The sequence below is a fragment of the Oncorhynchus nerka genome, linkage group LG24 (genome assembly GCF_034236695.1).
Source record: "Oncorhynchus nerka isolate Pitt River linkage group LG24, Oner_Uvic_2.0, whole genome shotgun sequence".
Taxonomy (NCBI): domain Eukaryota; kingdom Metazoa; phylum Chordata; class Actinopteri; order Salmoniformes; family Salmonidae; genus Oncorhynchus; species Oncorhynchus nerka.
The window spans coordinates 26926879-26943683 of NC_088419.1; the positions used below are offsets into that span (position 1 = coordinate 26926879).

Genomic DNA, 16805 nt, shown 5'->3' on the forward strand with positions numbered 1-16805 from the left:
TTACAGTTTTTATGTCCAACAATTAAATAAAAAAAATGTATATATTTATTTTTTACCTGGGAGGCCAAATAAAAACACCCAGGGCCTGCAGGCCGCCTATTGGCATTTTAGAGTTGAAGAACATCAACTACAGATACACGTGCTTGTTTGAGCATCTCTTTTTTTTTTTTTTTTTTTTTGTTACCCCTTTTTCTCCCCAATTTCGTGGTATCCAATTGTTTAGTAGCTACTATCTTGTCTCATCGCTACAACTCCCGTACGGGCTCGGGAGAGACGAAGGTTGAAAGTCATGCATCCTCCGATACACAACCCAACCAAGCCGCACTGCTTCTTAACACAGCGCCATCCAAACCGGAAGCCAGCCTCCTCAGTGCCGGAGGAAACACCGTGCACCTGGCAACCTTGGTTAGCACACATTGCGCCCGGCCCGGGAACAGGAGTCGCTGGTGCGCGATGAGACAAGGATTTCCCTACCGGCCAAACCCTCCCTAACCCGGACGACGCTAAGCCAATTGTGCATCGCCCCACGGACCTCCCGGTCGCGGTCGTTTACGACAGAGCCTGGGCGCAAACCCAGAGTCTCTGGTGGCGCAGCTGGCGTTGCAGTACAGTGCCCTTAACCACCCGGGAGGCTGTTTGAGCATCTCAAAGACTAAATTCAATGTAGAATCAGTTTGACAAGTGACAAACAGATTATTTTACAATTATAACATCTCAGTGGTGAGAATGCTATTGCCCCTGTCAGGAGCCGAGGCTTTTGCCATAAGGGTAGAGTTCTCGTCTCTGGACCGCACAAGCGTTAGATTGAATTCTGCTAAGGCACTACATCGGTCAGCTACATTGGTGAGTGAACATGGTGGAATCCTTTCGATCCTATACGAGAGAAGTGGGAATACTAAAGTATGGGTTCTACAGTCTCCATCAGAGGCCCAGGCATTTGGCATAGATGGTAATGCTCTCATTTCTGGACTGCAACATTGATATACACATAGTGTATTAAACATGCTCTTTCCATGACATATACTGACCAGGTGAATCCAGGTGAAAGCTATGATCCCTTCTTGATGTCACTTGTTAAATCCACTTCAATCAGTGTAGATGAAGGGTAGGAGACAGCTTAATGAAGGATTTTTAAGCCTTGAGACAATTGAGACATGGATTGTGTATGTGTGCCATTCATAGGGTGAATGGGCAAGAAAAAATATTTAAGTGCCTTTGAACAGGGTATGGTAGTAGGTGCCAGGTGCACCGGTTTGAGCGTGGCAAGAACTGCAACGCTGCTGGGTTTTTCACACTAAACAGTTCCCTGTGGAACACTTTCGACACTTTGTAGAGGTGCCCCGACGAAACCACTTGCACACACAATGTCATATAAGCTGTCTGCCATCTGCCCAGTACAGTTGAAACCGGGATTGTTGGTGATAGCATGGAAGGTATGCCCAAAGACAGTACAGTATGAAGATTGGCAGAAACTGCTTCTCCAATAGAAACCCCTGATCACACTCGTAGGAGATGTCATGGCGACGTTTGCTAAGTGCGGAAATACATAATCAGGTCAAATCGTAGTCTCGCACCAAACTGTGCATGTGCAGGGCTTCAAATCAAAGATGGGACAGCAGCGTAGCCTAGTGGTTAGAGCATTGGACTAGTAACCGAGCGGTTGCAAGGTCGAATCCTCAAGCTGACATGGTACAAATCTGTCATTCTGCCCCTGAACAAGGCACACTGTTCCTAAGCTGTCATTGAAAATAAGAATTTGTTCTTAACTGACATGCCCATGCCTAGTTAAATACATTTTAAAAAGGCACAAATGAAAATGTGTCACTTTTACTAGGTTCGACTAATAACATGTTCATCTACTTAAGACATTAACTTGAATCCAGGTAGTGCCTTTAGATTTTAAGAAAATGAACAACTAAGGAAGAATTTTACATTTCTCTCATTGACTTCTCAAAACCCAAACCCCAGCCTGATTTGTCTGTTTCAGAAGCGTTACCGGAAGTCTTGTGATGTTGTGCCTCTGGCTTTAGAAACTCTGTGGTATGCCTTTCATTTTCTAGGCAATTCAGGGCCAAATTAATTCAATAATGTGCAAGATGTAAATTCTCGGTAGGCCTACAGTATAGATGCATTGGCCTCGTTTATTTTTCCGATGTAGTATCATACGTTCATATACTTTCTCTCATGTGGAGGACAGTAAGGTAATAAATAGAAGCATGTGAGTTCTGAAATGAGAGGATATTTGTTAATTTCACAATTAAATTCATTTACAATCCAATTCTACAGTCCTCAATGAACACATCTTGATTTCGTAAGCATGTACACTCATAGGAAATTGATTAAATATGATTTCCTATCTTGTTGCTCCAGAGTGACAGTTTGGGTGGAGTAAAACCTGTTACAGATGTAGAATCTTAATTTGATCACTCTTTTGTTGCTGCAAAATGTCCTGCATGACAGGAAATTCAAACTTGTAGTGTATTTGAGTTTTAAAAAGGCTTCTAAAGTTAGTCATTTCCACGTTGAAATGTCAGACTTAATTTGCCCTAATGAAAAATGTATCAATCCTTACAAAAATGTCCATTAATTATAACCCACGTAATAATTCACATTTCCTGTTGATGCAGGATTATTTTCCTACTGTAGCAAACTGGCTCAAATTAAGATCATACATCTGTATGGTGGTTGTTCTGTTATAATGTCACTGTCTCTCCACACTATAAACCATTTCTCCTTTGTCTCTGCTGGGAGAGCATTGTTAAAGCAGACACTCTCTCTGTATGTTAACACACACACACACACACACACACACACACACACACACTTTCCATCCATGGAACATTATGTATCTTTCTGGAAACAATACGATATGAAACCATCTTCCATCCACCAAATCAAGGAAGAGAACGAGAACTTGAACTTGACCTTACAGATGACTGGTGGGAGGAGGACATTCTTAGGCTTAGAATTCTTTCTGCCCACACATTTTCTATATGATTGAGGTCAGGGCTTTGTGATGGCCACTCCAATACATTGACTTTGTTGTCCTTAAGCCATTTTGCCACAACTTTGGAAGTATGCTTGTGGTCATTATCCATATGGAAGACCCACACACCCCCAAAACATGATGCTGCCACCCCCGTGCTTCACGGTTGGGATGGTGTTCTTCGGCTTGCAAGCCTCCCCTTTTTCCTAAACATAAAGATGGTCATTATGGCCAAACAGTTTGATTTTTGTTTCATCATACCAGAGGACATTTCTCCAAAAAGTACGATCTTTGTTCCCATATGCAGTTGCAAACCGTAGTCTGGATTTTTTTTATGGCGGTTTTGGAGCAGTGTCTTCTTCCTTGCTGAGCGGTCTTATGTCGACATATAGGACTCGTTTTACTGTGGATATAGATACTTTTGTACCTGTTCCTCCAGCATCTTCACAAAGTCCTTTGCTGTTGTTCTGGGATTGATTTGCACTTTTTTCGCACCAAAGTATGTTCATCTCTAGGAGACAGAACGCGTCTCCTTCCTGAGCAGTATGATGGCTGCGTGGTCCCATGGTGTTTATACGTGCGTACTATTGTTTGTACAGATGAACGTGGTACCTTCAATTATTTTGAAATTGCTCCCAATTTTTTCTGAGGTCTTGGCTGATTTATTTTGATTTTCCCATGATGTCAAGCAAAGAGGCACTGAGTTTGAAGGTAGGCCTTGATATAGGTCCACAGATACACCTCAAATTGACTAAAATTATGTCAATTAGCCTATCAGAAGCTTCTAAAGCCATGACATCATTTTCTGGAATTTTCCAAGCTGTTTAAATGAACACTCAACTTAGTGTATGTAAACTTCTGACCCACTGGAATTGTGATACAGTGAATTATAAGTGAAATATTCTTTCCTTATTCAATTGTTGGAAAAATTACTTGTGTCATGCACAAAGTAGATGTCCTAACCGACTTGCCAAACTATAGTTTGTTAACAAGAAATTTGTGGAGTGGTTGAAAAAAAGTTTTAATGACTCCAACCTAAGTGTATGTAAACTTCCGACTTCAACTGTATATTTGCACGTACAGTATGTCAATAATTGTAAATTGTTTCCCCTAAAATGTCCATTGAGAAAAAAAATATTTGTGAAAATGATTTCACTCAGGCTCTATGGGTTGTTATCTTGTGATTGTATGGTGTGACTAACACATTGGTCACCAATGTCAGCATTATCTCTTTGCCTTAAAACACATCAGCATGGAAACAGATGAAATTAACCTAAATACAACAGCTTCCTGGCATGGCCTCTTCAACCTCAATATCACTTCCAGGACTGTTTCCACTGTTTATTCTCTCTAATCCAAAAAATGGATATTCTCTCTAATCCAAAAAATGGATGCATCTCATGCCCTGCCACTAACTAATTTCTATATCAGAATGTATTGATCCTTTTCTTGCAGTTGCAGCTATGAATAATTTACAAGACAGTGACAAACAGTCTGCAGTGGCGTCAGATGGATGCACTGCTGGTTGGCTATGGCTGGCGGTGGATAGGGATGGGATGTACTACCATGTCTATAAACGCAAACACAGCAAACAGGGAGCGAAGGGAAAAATGCATAGTTGTGCTGAAAGTGACGACGTTCAGCCCCTCACAGGCAGCAAATAATTTAATTGCAAGGGATATGTCATTACTTTGTCTGTGGTTTTTCCTCACACACTTTCAAAGACAAGGGAACTAATTGGTTCATTATTCTGAAAGGATCCCTGTCATCCTTTCCCCATTCTAAAGTCTCCCCAACCCCTGGCTGCCTGTCTGTGTGACCGATAGGCATAAGTAGTGTCATTAGAGTAAGAGAAATGTCTGTCAGGCTGAGATTTAAGGCCCACCTCTTCGATGAACCTCCCCAGGTATCCCATTAGAAACGCATCTCTAAGGCGATGTGTTGACCCAATGAAGTCATGATCAACACGCACAAAGACCTATAATGGCACTCCTCTGATAGTCTGTCCGTCTCAGTGGCAGAAGACAATTTGTGAGTTGTATGCTCTGCCGTGCAGCCGTGCTACAGTACATCGCCTGAATTAAGATTGTTACCTGAGCAATAAGATCATGTCATGAATTTAAGATAGGAAATACATATCTTTGTAGCTGGATAATGAATAATTAGTAAGTTATAACCCTTACTTGACACCTGGTTCGAGTAACCTTAAACGTTCAACTAAAATGAGAATCAGAAAGTCGTGAAAAGTTCAACCAACCCTTAATAATGAAGTAGTTGCTAAAAAGCTTCCCTCTTTTATCTGCTGCCTACATTAATGATTGATCCAGCGGTGCAGACAATAGACTGGAGATGCATTATGTCTTGGCAGAAGAAAGTATAGATTTTAGCCAACAGAGTGTCTATTAGATATGGAATATAACACAGACCAGAGACTCCACCACAGGAGGTTGGTGGCACCTTCATTTGATACGAGCCTGTGTGGTAATGGCTGGAGAGGAATCAGTGAAATGGTATCAAATACATCAAACACTTGGTTTCCTTGTGCTTGATGCCATTCCATTCGCTCCGTTCCAGCCATTATTATTAGCTGCCCTCCCCTCAGCAGCCTCCACTGGACTCCACGTTAACAAAACCCTGATTGCATTCTTGAACTGAAATTTGAGTAAAATATAAACAAGACAAAGAGGTTACAGAAACCCCCCCCCTAACTTATTGGAACAATATTTTGGCCAGGAAATTTTACTGAGTCTAGTTACAATAAAACTGTCAATACCGAGAATGTATCTTGCTGTATGTTAGCTCCACTTAGCAGTCCATCGTAGTCCTTTCTCTTTGTTCAACCCATCATTTGTTGCATGCCAAACAACACAAAGTTTGGTTCCATGTTTCTTTTTTCCCCATCTCTTTGGGTCAAAGGCATGATTTGCTAACCTTTGGAATATTCGGGAAGCTCTCACTGTCATATATGATTAAGTGTCTCTCCCCGAGGTATATTTACATTTAACGTGAGTCAGCGCTTTCCTGATGCACCATCGCCCTGAATGGAGGAAATCAAATGCCATGCATCTCTGAGGGACATTAATCAGCCTGTCTAATTTGGTGTGCCCCCCACTGGGACTCTAGAGCCACAGGCTCAGCACTTGCTAATGTCCATGGAAGGTGAGGAAATGTAAACAGTCCTTTTATGGGGCACATCAGATTCAGCATGCCAGGCCTAGGCTGGGCTTTTCAGGAGCTGGATTACTGAACAAAGAAAAAAAGTAATGTTCCCCTAGAGGTGTTACTTTCACTGAGCAATGTGTTTTTGCTTGCTTTCTGCTGTCCTCGGTTTTCTGGCTGCCCTTTAAAAGTAGGAGGAGATTTAAAGTTTGGGTTGTCTGACAAGCGTGTGTGGAAGTGGGATGATGTATCGTGACGAGTCATGTAATAGAGACAAATGGACATTGTCTGAGGGCACCAGTGTGTCTCTCAAGATTTAGGCCACTGGCTGATTCTGCACATTGATTTTTATATAATTATCAGCGAAGACAATTATTTCAAATGAACAATGATCAGATTTGGTCTTTATTAGCAAATATGAGCTGTCAGGTCAGACTCATGCACTAAATAGGATTCATCCACAGATTCACCCACTAAACACCCTCGTGACATTTCATCCTCATCTCTTCACTGGAGTAACTTGTTTCTTGTTTCTCTCCTGTGTTCTAGGCTGGATAGCAAATGCATGTCTAAACATAGAGTTTCCTGTTTATGAAAACATTACACTATAATACAGGTATAGTGGTTTGGAGTTGAACTACATTGTATGCTTTGCTACGGTACTGTTTGAGCTCAGATTTGACAGTCCTGCAGTTTTTCATGTGCATGTAGTGTCTAATGAAACGTGCAGAACCTTAGGGATGTACTTCAAACTGGAGCAAACAAACGTTATCATTATAGAATGGACAGGACATTTACGTCTGGGGAGGAATTTCTCTGAGGAAGGAGGATTTGAAATATAAAAAGATTTAGTATTTGCAAACGTAGCACTTTCATTTGCTCCACTTAATATATGCAAAACTGTTATTTCTGAGCAATTTAAGCAAGCACATGATTACACAATGAACTGTTTATATGAATATGTTCCCGGAGCAAATAAAATAGGATATATCTGCATAGAGTACATTCCTAGCTGGGTAGTCATACTGGAGGGATTCTATGCGTAGTTGTGTTCCATTTAAAGATTTGCTAGACATGGCATTGTATTTGACAGACAGAAAAACTGCTGACGTCTTACAAACATGAGGTGTGGAGCAACAAAAGCTAAACAAAGACGAGTTTCAGTCAGACACAACATTCCTACTCCAACATAAAACTATATAAGCAAATACATAAAACTTTAAAGCCATTTTGTCTCTGCCAGAAACCTCCCATTAAATGATCCTATTATGTTCCCTGTGTAGGGCCTAATAGGTTTGAGCAGCATTTGGGTTGTTATCTAAATTATGGCCATGTGTCCCTGCATTAAACTCAGGACTAATTTACTTACTCTCCATTCTAATTCACACAGGGTCTCCTGAGAGTAATATAACAGGCCATTAGCTAGCCAAATCACTGCTTGGTATGGGATTGCAACATTTAGTCCAGATGAGGGATGCACTATATCCCCTGTTCAAGTGGGGAATGATGTTCTCCCTCTGCAATAGCTGCCACATAGTGTATTGAGTATTGTGAAAAATAAGACCACAAGAGCAGCGCAGAGCGAGGGGTAAGGGCTTGATTCACAGACGTGTCAGTAAAACTACAACCATGCCAAAACCAATCTGGCCGCCTTCTTCAGGTCAATGACTACTGAAAGCAAATGTATTTTTTCTTCTCTAGTCTTCCACACCGTAGATGGACTAAATAATGATATCTCAGACCTCTTCTTCTGTTATAGTCATGAAGAGAAACACTCTAGAGAACGAGAGATAAAAATACATTTGGTTAAAAATACATTTGAAATACGCAAGCATACGTACCACATTGAACGAAGACCATTGTGAAATTATTTTATCTATATTTTGAACTTGAACTTGTTTAATCTATAGCTATCTTGTATCCATGCCAAACAAAGCCAATTTAGTTATTTTATTTTCAGTTCAGTTGAATAGTACTGTTCATCAGAGGTTTTCACCTCTCTCTCTTCTCATTTCGATGCCAATCTATTCTTGGCAGGTGTCTCTAAGCTAGTCCTCTTGCTGAAATGCATGTCTGTCAATCATGTTGGCTGATAATGCAAGCTCCTGTGAGTCACTTTGGGTATATAGGCTACACTCTTCCAAAAAGGTTCCTAAAGGGTTCTTCAGCTGTCCCCATAGGATAACCTTTTTTGGTTCCACGGAGAACCCTTTTTGGTTTCATGTAAAACCTATTTGCTTTCCTTGTAGAATCCTCTGTGGAAAGGGTCCTACATGGAACTTAAAAGGTTTTTACCTGGAACCAAAAAGGGTTCTTCAAAGGGTTCTGCTATGGGGACAACCAAAGAAACATTTTAGGTCCTAGATAGCACCCTTTTTCTAAGAGTGTACAAGTCAAATCAAATCAAATCAAATCTTTAATTTAGTCAACTGAAGCCATCTAAGAGGACACAGTAGATGTCTGTCCCTTTCTGATGCAGTTTTAGATAATAAAGTAAAGTTAGGTTTTCACCAGAGAAGAAGTCGTTGATATAGGCTACAACTGAATTCCTGATAAAGTTTAAAAGGAGACGGTAGAATGGATGTTTGTTCCTCACCAGAGAAGATGTCGTTAAGGTTCTCAAGTTCCTCCTGGACCCTGAGGAGAAGGATGTCCAGTAGGACCTCCTGAAGATGCTCCACCTCCACCCCCATCCTCTCCAATTGGTGTTCACCCATCCTCAGCAGAGCTCGGCCTGGGGAGGGACAGAGCAAGAAGGCAAGAGAGGTGGTGAGGGGAGGCTACTAGAGAAGGAAGCATAATGATGCCAGTCAAATAAGGCTGGGAGTATGGATTTCAAATTGAATGGATTTCATATTACATGATGAACTTGAATTATGGGTCAAATTCCGTTCCTAAATTAACTTGAATTCAAATGCACTTAGCCCACGGTGGGCAAAACTTCTGTCCCAGGATCTAAGCTTTAGGACACAAGGTTTTATTACTCATACAACAGTTGTTTTTCTGCATGTTTTTGACAAGGATTTACTGATGCAACATTACAACAGTACTGACACTGTGAATGAGCTGTGTGGTTTGTAGAGGTTTGACAGTAACTGGGAAGATTAATATTCCATGTCATTATGTGGGGTCCAGAACTCTCTGAAGGCATCCGTTACTTATACAGTACAGGGCTGAAGTAAGCCTGGGATAAAATATCATATATATTCACTTTAAAACAATAAATAATAGCAGTCTATTAATGATGACTGATGTACATTAATATACTGTAGGTTGTTTTGTACTAAGGCAAGATTTGGTAAGTAGAAGAGCTACTGAAGATAGCTACCGGATATGTCATGCTTGAAGATGGCCACTTGGAGGTCACTCTTTTGGTAGGGGTACTGCTCCTTGACCCAGTCGAACACATCCACCACGGTCCAGAGGGAGACCCTTTTGGGGAGGCTCATTCTGGCGTTATTATCAGGGCTGCACTGTATATGTCAGATAGGAAAAAAAATCTGAATACTGCAGTCGTTAATGTTATGAGATGGTTGCTTTTGTATGTCAAATTCATTATAGTACTATTTCCTCAGCCATATCCCTGGGGCTAAGCCAGTAACTTTTATAGAGCTGCATCAATGTTTATTTGGCCTTTACATGCTGTGGGGCACTGTCTTGTTTTTGCCATGTTGGAAATATAGGAATGTTTTACTGATTTAATGAAGAGACTAATCTATGATGTTGGCAGGAACGAGCTCCCATATGAGTAATTACTGGACAGCCAGACGAGACAGTGAGAAACCTTTCATCAAGAGGACAGGAAAAGCAGGAAACCTCTCCGCTTGTATATTAGTAAATATTCCACTTGTCTTTTCCTACTAGTGCTGTCTTTGCTGATAACTTAATTACTACAACTGATATATCGTTGTCTCACCTAGCTATCTTGAGATGAATGCACTACATGTAAGTTGTTCTGGATGAGAGCATCTGCAATATGACTCAAATGTAAATGTCTGTTTTTACTGCCTATGCAAAGAAAGCTGCAAACACTGTATGAAATGTTGCAGTAGGACCTGTTCCCAAGAGCTAGGGGCTGTGGGTTTAGACTTTGACATCTGTACACAAACCACACCACAACATCATGTATGAAACATCATCTCATCAGAGAAACACCTTTATCAGTCTTGCTGCTTTCCAGAAGAATTGCATCACCATCTTCCTGATCAAACCCACATGAAACCACATACTCTGACCCAGTGCATTTCTGACTCGTGTGTGTAATTCAATGTTCTGCGTGATTCAAAGATGAAGTGGAGAGTATTCAATTCCTTTACAATACATCCTGGATTAATCACATGACACTGGAGAGACAAGATCTAAGCTGTGAAAAAGACATCCTGTGCATATTGACCATTACTCCCTACCCCCAAATCTCACCTTGGGCAGAGAGTTCCCTTCTGGTTGTTTTCGCAAACTTTTGGAGACAACGGACCGGACGGAGTATGAGGCAACCAGGTTTAGAGTAAATGTCACTGAAGTTTAAGACTCATACCGAATCAAATATTACATCAAAGTTTTAGCGTAAAGCGCTGCGGGACTAGAATGTTCTAGGAAAAAGGTTCAACAGACATTGTATGGTGTGTGGAATAAAGACAGAACGAGACAGCAAGGTAAAAGGAAGGAAAAGGAGAGGAAGTTGATTCATCTCTCTGAGAGGAGGTCATCATAGTCAAGTGCATAGGTGCACCTTGCTCAGCTAATAAATCAAACTTGCCAAGTAATTTAACAAACCTTCAACAGCTGTTGTTTGCAGGCCTACTCATGTTTTGCTGGACCTGGGTAAACAATAAGAATATATCTTATAGTCAGAAACATGTGCCCAACGTGACAAGTACACCATCTTGTGGTGATATACAATACCACAGAACATACTAACTTCCCATATTCTAGTACTCATGGTCATTTCAATGACATTATACTGTATAATCTTTAAAATTCTACACAGGTATACATTGAATTAATGATATAACTTTATTCCAGGTATGGTTGTAATTTTAAAAATTTCTATTTTGCTGCACACCATACTGTATGCTAGTCAGTACGGTAATAGTAGCCTATGCAATTCACAGGAAGTGTACTGCAAGGAGGGAAATCTGTTGATAAAGACAGACAAAGGGACAGAAAACTGTTGAAACTAATCGGTAGCCTATTATATTGTAACTATGTATTTACTAGTACTACTACTATAAACTCTACTGTAAATGCTACCACGTCGCATTTGTAAGCCTAGCGCAGGTAAAGGCACACTTTTGTAGTCCTTGTTATTTCCTGCCTTCGTATTATTCACTTAACTTATATGCGCTAGACTTGACATTCATGATAGTAAAAGTAACATTAATAGCTATTGTAGTGTTTAATCAAGTACAGTTAATCGTTTTATCGGCAGTCATATCAGCCTCTTACCTGTCCCATTGTGCCCAACCCTTCCTGTCTCTGAGTCAGCCAAGCCAGCATGCTGCCGTGGTTGTGGGCTGGGGCTGGTTCAGTGCACAACTGGCTGGAGGAATAACCACTACTCGGGGGCTCCCTCATGTGGAAGGAACTCTTCCTAAAAGGTGATCTTGGACCACAGCCATTATCATCCAAATAAAATCAGATTTCATGCAGAGGGAATAAAGGTATTTCATGACGACCATGCTTCATTTAGGCTATGTATCTACTCGGTTTACAGAGTCATGTTTACAGCACAAGCCCAAAGACATTAACATTAGGCTATTTTATCTCTTTTGAGGGCATTCAAAAAGAATAGTTCATTATTTTTCCTCAGAAATTATAGACCTATCCAGTTGCTATTTTAACATGTAAATCTTGGTGGGGCAAACAAAAAAAAAATCAATGCATGCCAGCAAACCCATTACACAACACAACACTAAACAATACATTAATTGCACTATAACGGTGACAAACGGTGCCCATACACTCTTAGGGCCTACATAAAGCTGTCCCAACAGCAGTCCCAACACCTTACCACTGCTACACCTGGCTATCAGCAGAGCCTTGTCTGGCAGCCAAACAGTTCATTCAGCCTCATTTACTGCATAAAAATAACATAGCTGATATGGCAAAACTAATGTTTTTTTTAACTAGGCAAGTCTGTTAAGAACAAATTCTTATTTTCAATGATGGCCTAGGAACAGTGGGTTAACTGCCTGTTCAGGGGCAGAACGTCAGATTTGTGCCTTGTCAGCTCAGGGGTTTGAACTTGCAACCTTCCGGTTACTAGTCCAACACTCTAACCACTAGGCTACCCTGCTGCCCCTCTAACTGCTAGGCTACCCTACTGACAATTGAGATGTACAAACTATGGCATAAGGGGACGACGAGCGGGTAAGAGGCAATCCGTAATTTCGATTAAGACATTAATGAGCGAGCTAGGACGGACATAGTCAATATAACTATTTGTTCAGCACTTTTGAAATGTACAGAAACAGAACAGTGTTCTCCCTGTACACCAAGTCAGAACTGTATGATAAATAAAGGGGCATATAAGCAGACAATGAAAGTTCTTACAATATTCAATGATTACATTTCTATAAAATGTTGTGATACAGCCTGGAATTGAACCAGGGTCTGTAGTGACACCTCTAGCACTGAGATGCAGTACCTTAGATTGCTGCGCCACTCAAGAGGGGAAAGGGGACCCAATTATTAGGGTGAGGCACATGGGCTATTAACAGCTATTAACACAATATACACTTAGTATTACTTGCTTAGATACAGTATACACATCCCCCTGGCATATTACATCATTTATGCAACAGCATAAAATACATTTTTGGACTCACCTTTTTGTCCTGTGCTCACTTCAACAGGAAGGTGGCTTGTGGTCCTTTGTGGGCAAATTCTGTCATCAAACTTTGTCATCAAAATCTGGAATTCTCTGGATTTATGGTGCTTTCAAAACAACTGGGAAAAAACAAGGTTGAATCATGATGATGTCAGGGATCTTCAGGTCGGAGCTCTAGAAAGAGGCCCGAGTTCCAGACTTGCAATTCCGAGTTGGGTGACTGTTCAAAACGTATTTTCCCAGTCAGAGCAACAAAAAAAATCAGAGTTCCCAGTTGTCTTGAACTCACCGAAGTCAGATTTCAGTTGTTAACAGTTGTTTTGAGCGTGGCAGAAGTCATGCTGGATTGACACCATGAACAATGTTGAATGTTTATCCTTGAACAAGAGACCCTTAAACCCAGACTTGGGACCACACACACACTCCACTGAATAGCAGGCTAGTGATTGCTTTGCAATGCTTGCAGTTAGCCACTGATTCCTTCCAAACCACTCATTGTTGAATTTACGATTTCCAACTTGTTGTGTAATCTTTATGTCCAATGGCCGATGAGCACCGATACGTTTTATCTATCATTTCTCTTCATTATTTCTCTTCATATGACAAGGATTTAAAAGGATTTGCCAGTAGATTGTCGACTTGATTCATGATGATGACTGCTAGCTTGCTAGCTAAGATTTTGAAAGTATGATGTTGACATGATCAGTCCAATTAAAGCTGCTGTAGATATAATGTGATTTGATGTCATATTTATCTGTGGCCAATGACCTTGAGCCTTCATGGATGGGCACTTCTAATGTAACTATGGCAGCACCCAAAGGGCTTGAATTTTCTATCTCTACCCTTAGATTTAACGTAGTGTCCCCATGACTGACAGAACACTGAGCCAATCACAGCGCAACTGGAAAACATTACCAACACTTACGCTCCATATTTTCCTCTGGCTGCACCACCACCACCACCACAGAAAGGACTGATAGATTGCAACACCTGCATTTTGAAGCAGCCTTACTCAAGAAAGCAAAAAAGAGACAACGTTTGTATGCAACTTTTTAAAAAACTTTGTTTGCAAACTGATATGTGACACTTATAAATGCCAAAATAACATGCAAAACAGCCCTCCCCCCAATAAAAAAAAACTTTTTGGACACATACTGTGCTCATTCCAGGGTTTTTCTGAAATGTTTCTATTTTCTACATTGTAGAATAATAGTGAAGACATCAAGACTATGAAATAACACGTATGGATCATATAGTAACCCAAAAAGTGTTAAACAAATCTACATGTATTTTATATTTCAGATTCCTCAAAGTAGCCACCCTTTGCCTTTGATGACAGCTTTGCAGACTTTTTTTGTTGCTAGAAAGGTGGAGCGCGAAATGACGGGTCGCCACTGGACTTATCTATAATATATGTCGTTTATGAGGAATTAGTATAGGAGGGTAGTTTGGAGCTTGCAACAAAGGCATTTCACTGTTCGTGGCATTACAATTTTGAACTAGTATTTATATAAGATTTGTAGAATGGAATGCACCCTTTCTGTTATGTACCATGCTTAAATGCTCAGAGGAGGGCGTATTTGTTCAAAAATCTGTACAAAAGTTTTACCACGGTACATAATTTATACTGGACGCTGCCCTGCCCCAGGCGTATAAATACAGCAACTAGATACTATATATAAAATGAGGTAAGAATGCATCTAGTCAGAGTTGTCCAGGCAGGGGTATTAGCCACATCGTAGTTTCCATGCCTACACTACACGTTTAAAAAGGGATTAATTCACCCAAGCATCACAGACTGGCTGGTGCACGGATCTCCACGCTGCGCTTATCTAGCTACTGGGAGAGCGAAACTTCAGTGACCTGTTTTATGTTGAAAGGAAACGTTTATTGAGATGCCATTGGGAAAACATGCACCTTTTTTAAATTGAAATTAGAGATGAGACATTTGCATCTGTTATACTTTTTAGTCACAACTTTGACAAGGTGAGTGACAAACTTTTCCAAATGTTGCGTCAATTTGTGTAGTCTAGTTTTGTTACCTGTTATGTGTTCATTTGAAGACATCAACAAAGTGAACCTGAAATGCATTTATCCCCGAAAACCTTTTTACATTCACTTGATTATGTCCATAGATAAATCATGTTCAGTATTTTGGCATCATGACCTTGAAATTGCACTACAAAACGAGACAATTCTGTTTAATGAATTTTGAATTCCCACAAATAGAAATTAGATGGCCCCAAATAATGTAGCAATAATATAATTCAGATGCAATTATGGAGACGCTACAGTAGCGTCTCCATAATGACATCTGAATTATATTATGGCCATATTATTTTACACCTGTGCTCTGGTATCCAATTTAACCACAAACAAATTAGGCTGTTCCTTGTTGACTTAATGCCAAGAAAATGCATACCCGAAAGTTTTTGTTTTTATATTTCTCCACTCATGGATGAAGTGTCCGCGGTTTAATTAACTGGGAAATGGGTTAATTCCACACGGACGGATGGATACGGGATGTCTCTCTATAAAAGCTCCCGCTCATGTGAGACCTCTGAGACCACACCGCTGAGCTCTGCTGACATCGTGCACTCACTCCACAGAGAGGCCACTCAGCTGTGAGGTACGCGCTGGGCCACTGGACATTTTAATAGTTTTCTCTCCTTTAGATTCGGTCACCATCCGTGTGTGGACGTTCTCAGTGTGTCTAGTCTATGTCTATTCAGACCTTCCTGGTTGGCAGAGAGAAGGCAAACATTACTATGGCATAGTCAAAAATCACAGTGTGGGCTTTTTTGTCACAATGATGGATGGAGGGCTTTATCCTCTCCCTTTGCCTTGAGACTTTATTTTTCATGATACACAAAGAAGTTCCTCATGGAGATTGGACATGCTCATGTGTTTGTTCCTGTATCTGAGGAGACATCACATATCTCACTCATTGCCAGGTAGAGCAATACCATGGAAGACGTTTAAAGTAGCTTCCAATTCCAAAGGAAATATGTCTGGAGCCTACCACTGCCCTGCCTCCATGGAAAAACACAGTGGTGTGTGAGAGATGGCAGGATGGCTTCCTGGGCATTGGAAGGGATGTACTTTCTCAGAAGTTTGCATTGGGTGACAATGGTCAGCGGTGGTGATCACATACAGGTTTCCTAGCAGCCTGGTTCGGTAATAGCTGTGTCTGCCCGAAAATGTCAACTGACACTCCCGCTGCTTAATGAAAAAGTCCAGATTGAGCTCCTTTTAATGACTTGGTTCAACAGTCCCACATCCGTCTCTGTATTTCACATTATATTCTCTATTACACGGTTAATATTGACCTATTCCCAACTGATGTCCAAACTACACCGTTTTCTCAGGCATAGCATACTGTAAAGGCACTTTAATCCCACATCTAGGAGATTATTTTATATTTTTTACAAGGGTCTAATTTCTTGCCTGCTGCTACAGGTTCATATTGTAAGGGGAGGGGTCCATAGGTCTGCCTGAGCTGTGGCCCAGGAATGTGGGGGAGCATCACTCTCTCTCTCTCACACAGCTGTTCAGCTAGGAATGTTTACTGTCAGCCATTTTATCTCTTTCTCACTCATAGACCACAGTCAGATTTATGGCACTAGATGGCAGCACAGGAGGTTTTGGATCCTCTATATACTTGTCATGGATTAATATAATTCAATCCATGCCACTTGCATTATGTTAGATGCTCTGCTGTTTGCTTTAAAGAGAAAAGTTACGAGTTTGGTTTTGTATTCCAAGCTGAGAAGATAATAAGGTAATAGATCGGTAAGAATACTTGTGAAGCTTTGCCTCCTTGAATAATGT

The 16805-nt window shown here is 40.7% G+C and overlaps 2 protein-coding genes across 2 annotated transcripts in view; one reads left to right on the forward strand and one right to left on the reverse strand.

The window, feature by feature from the left end:
• Positions 1–6532: 6532 nt before the first annotated feature.
• LOC115107752 (sterile alpha motif domain-containing protein 12-like) lies at positions 6533–11692 on the reverse strand. Its single transcript, XM_029631365.2, has 5 exons — positions 11591–11692; positions 10919–10962; positions 9474–9618; positions 8742–8879; positions 6533–7921 (listed from the first exon to the last, which is right to left on the reverse strand). The coding sequence occupies exons 3-5, from the start codon at positions 9592–9594 to the stop codon at positions 7905–7907; spliced, it is 276 nt and encodes a 91-aa protein (XP_029487225.1). The 5' UTR covers positions 9595–9618; positions 10919–10962; positions 11591–11692; the 3' UTR covers positions 6533–7904.
• A 3102-nt stretch (positions 11693–14794) lies between these two features.
• The window catches only part of LOC115107753 (scavenger receptor class A member 5), an 88639-nt gene continuing 86628 nt past the window's right edge, over positions 14795–16805 (forward strand). Inside the window, exon 1 of the mRNA XM_029631366.2 lies at positions 14795–14960. The gene's annotated coding sequence lies outside the window, so the exon portion shown is untranslated. The remainder of the gene's footprint in view (positions 14961–16805) is intronic.

Bases quoted from the DNA above. Each gene is read 5' to 3' on its own strand.
- LOC115107752 (XM_029631365.2), bottom strand. From the start codon at position 9,594: ATGAGCCTCCCCAAAAGGGTCTCCCTCTGGACCGTGGTGGATGTGTTC. The intron at 8,880-9,473 runs GTAGCTATCTTC...GTCCCTCCCCAG, and splicing joins CTTCAAGCATGACATATCCG to GCCGAGCTCTGCTGAGGATG.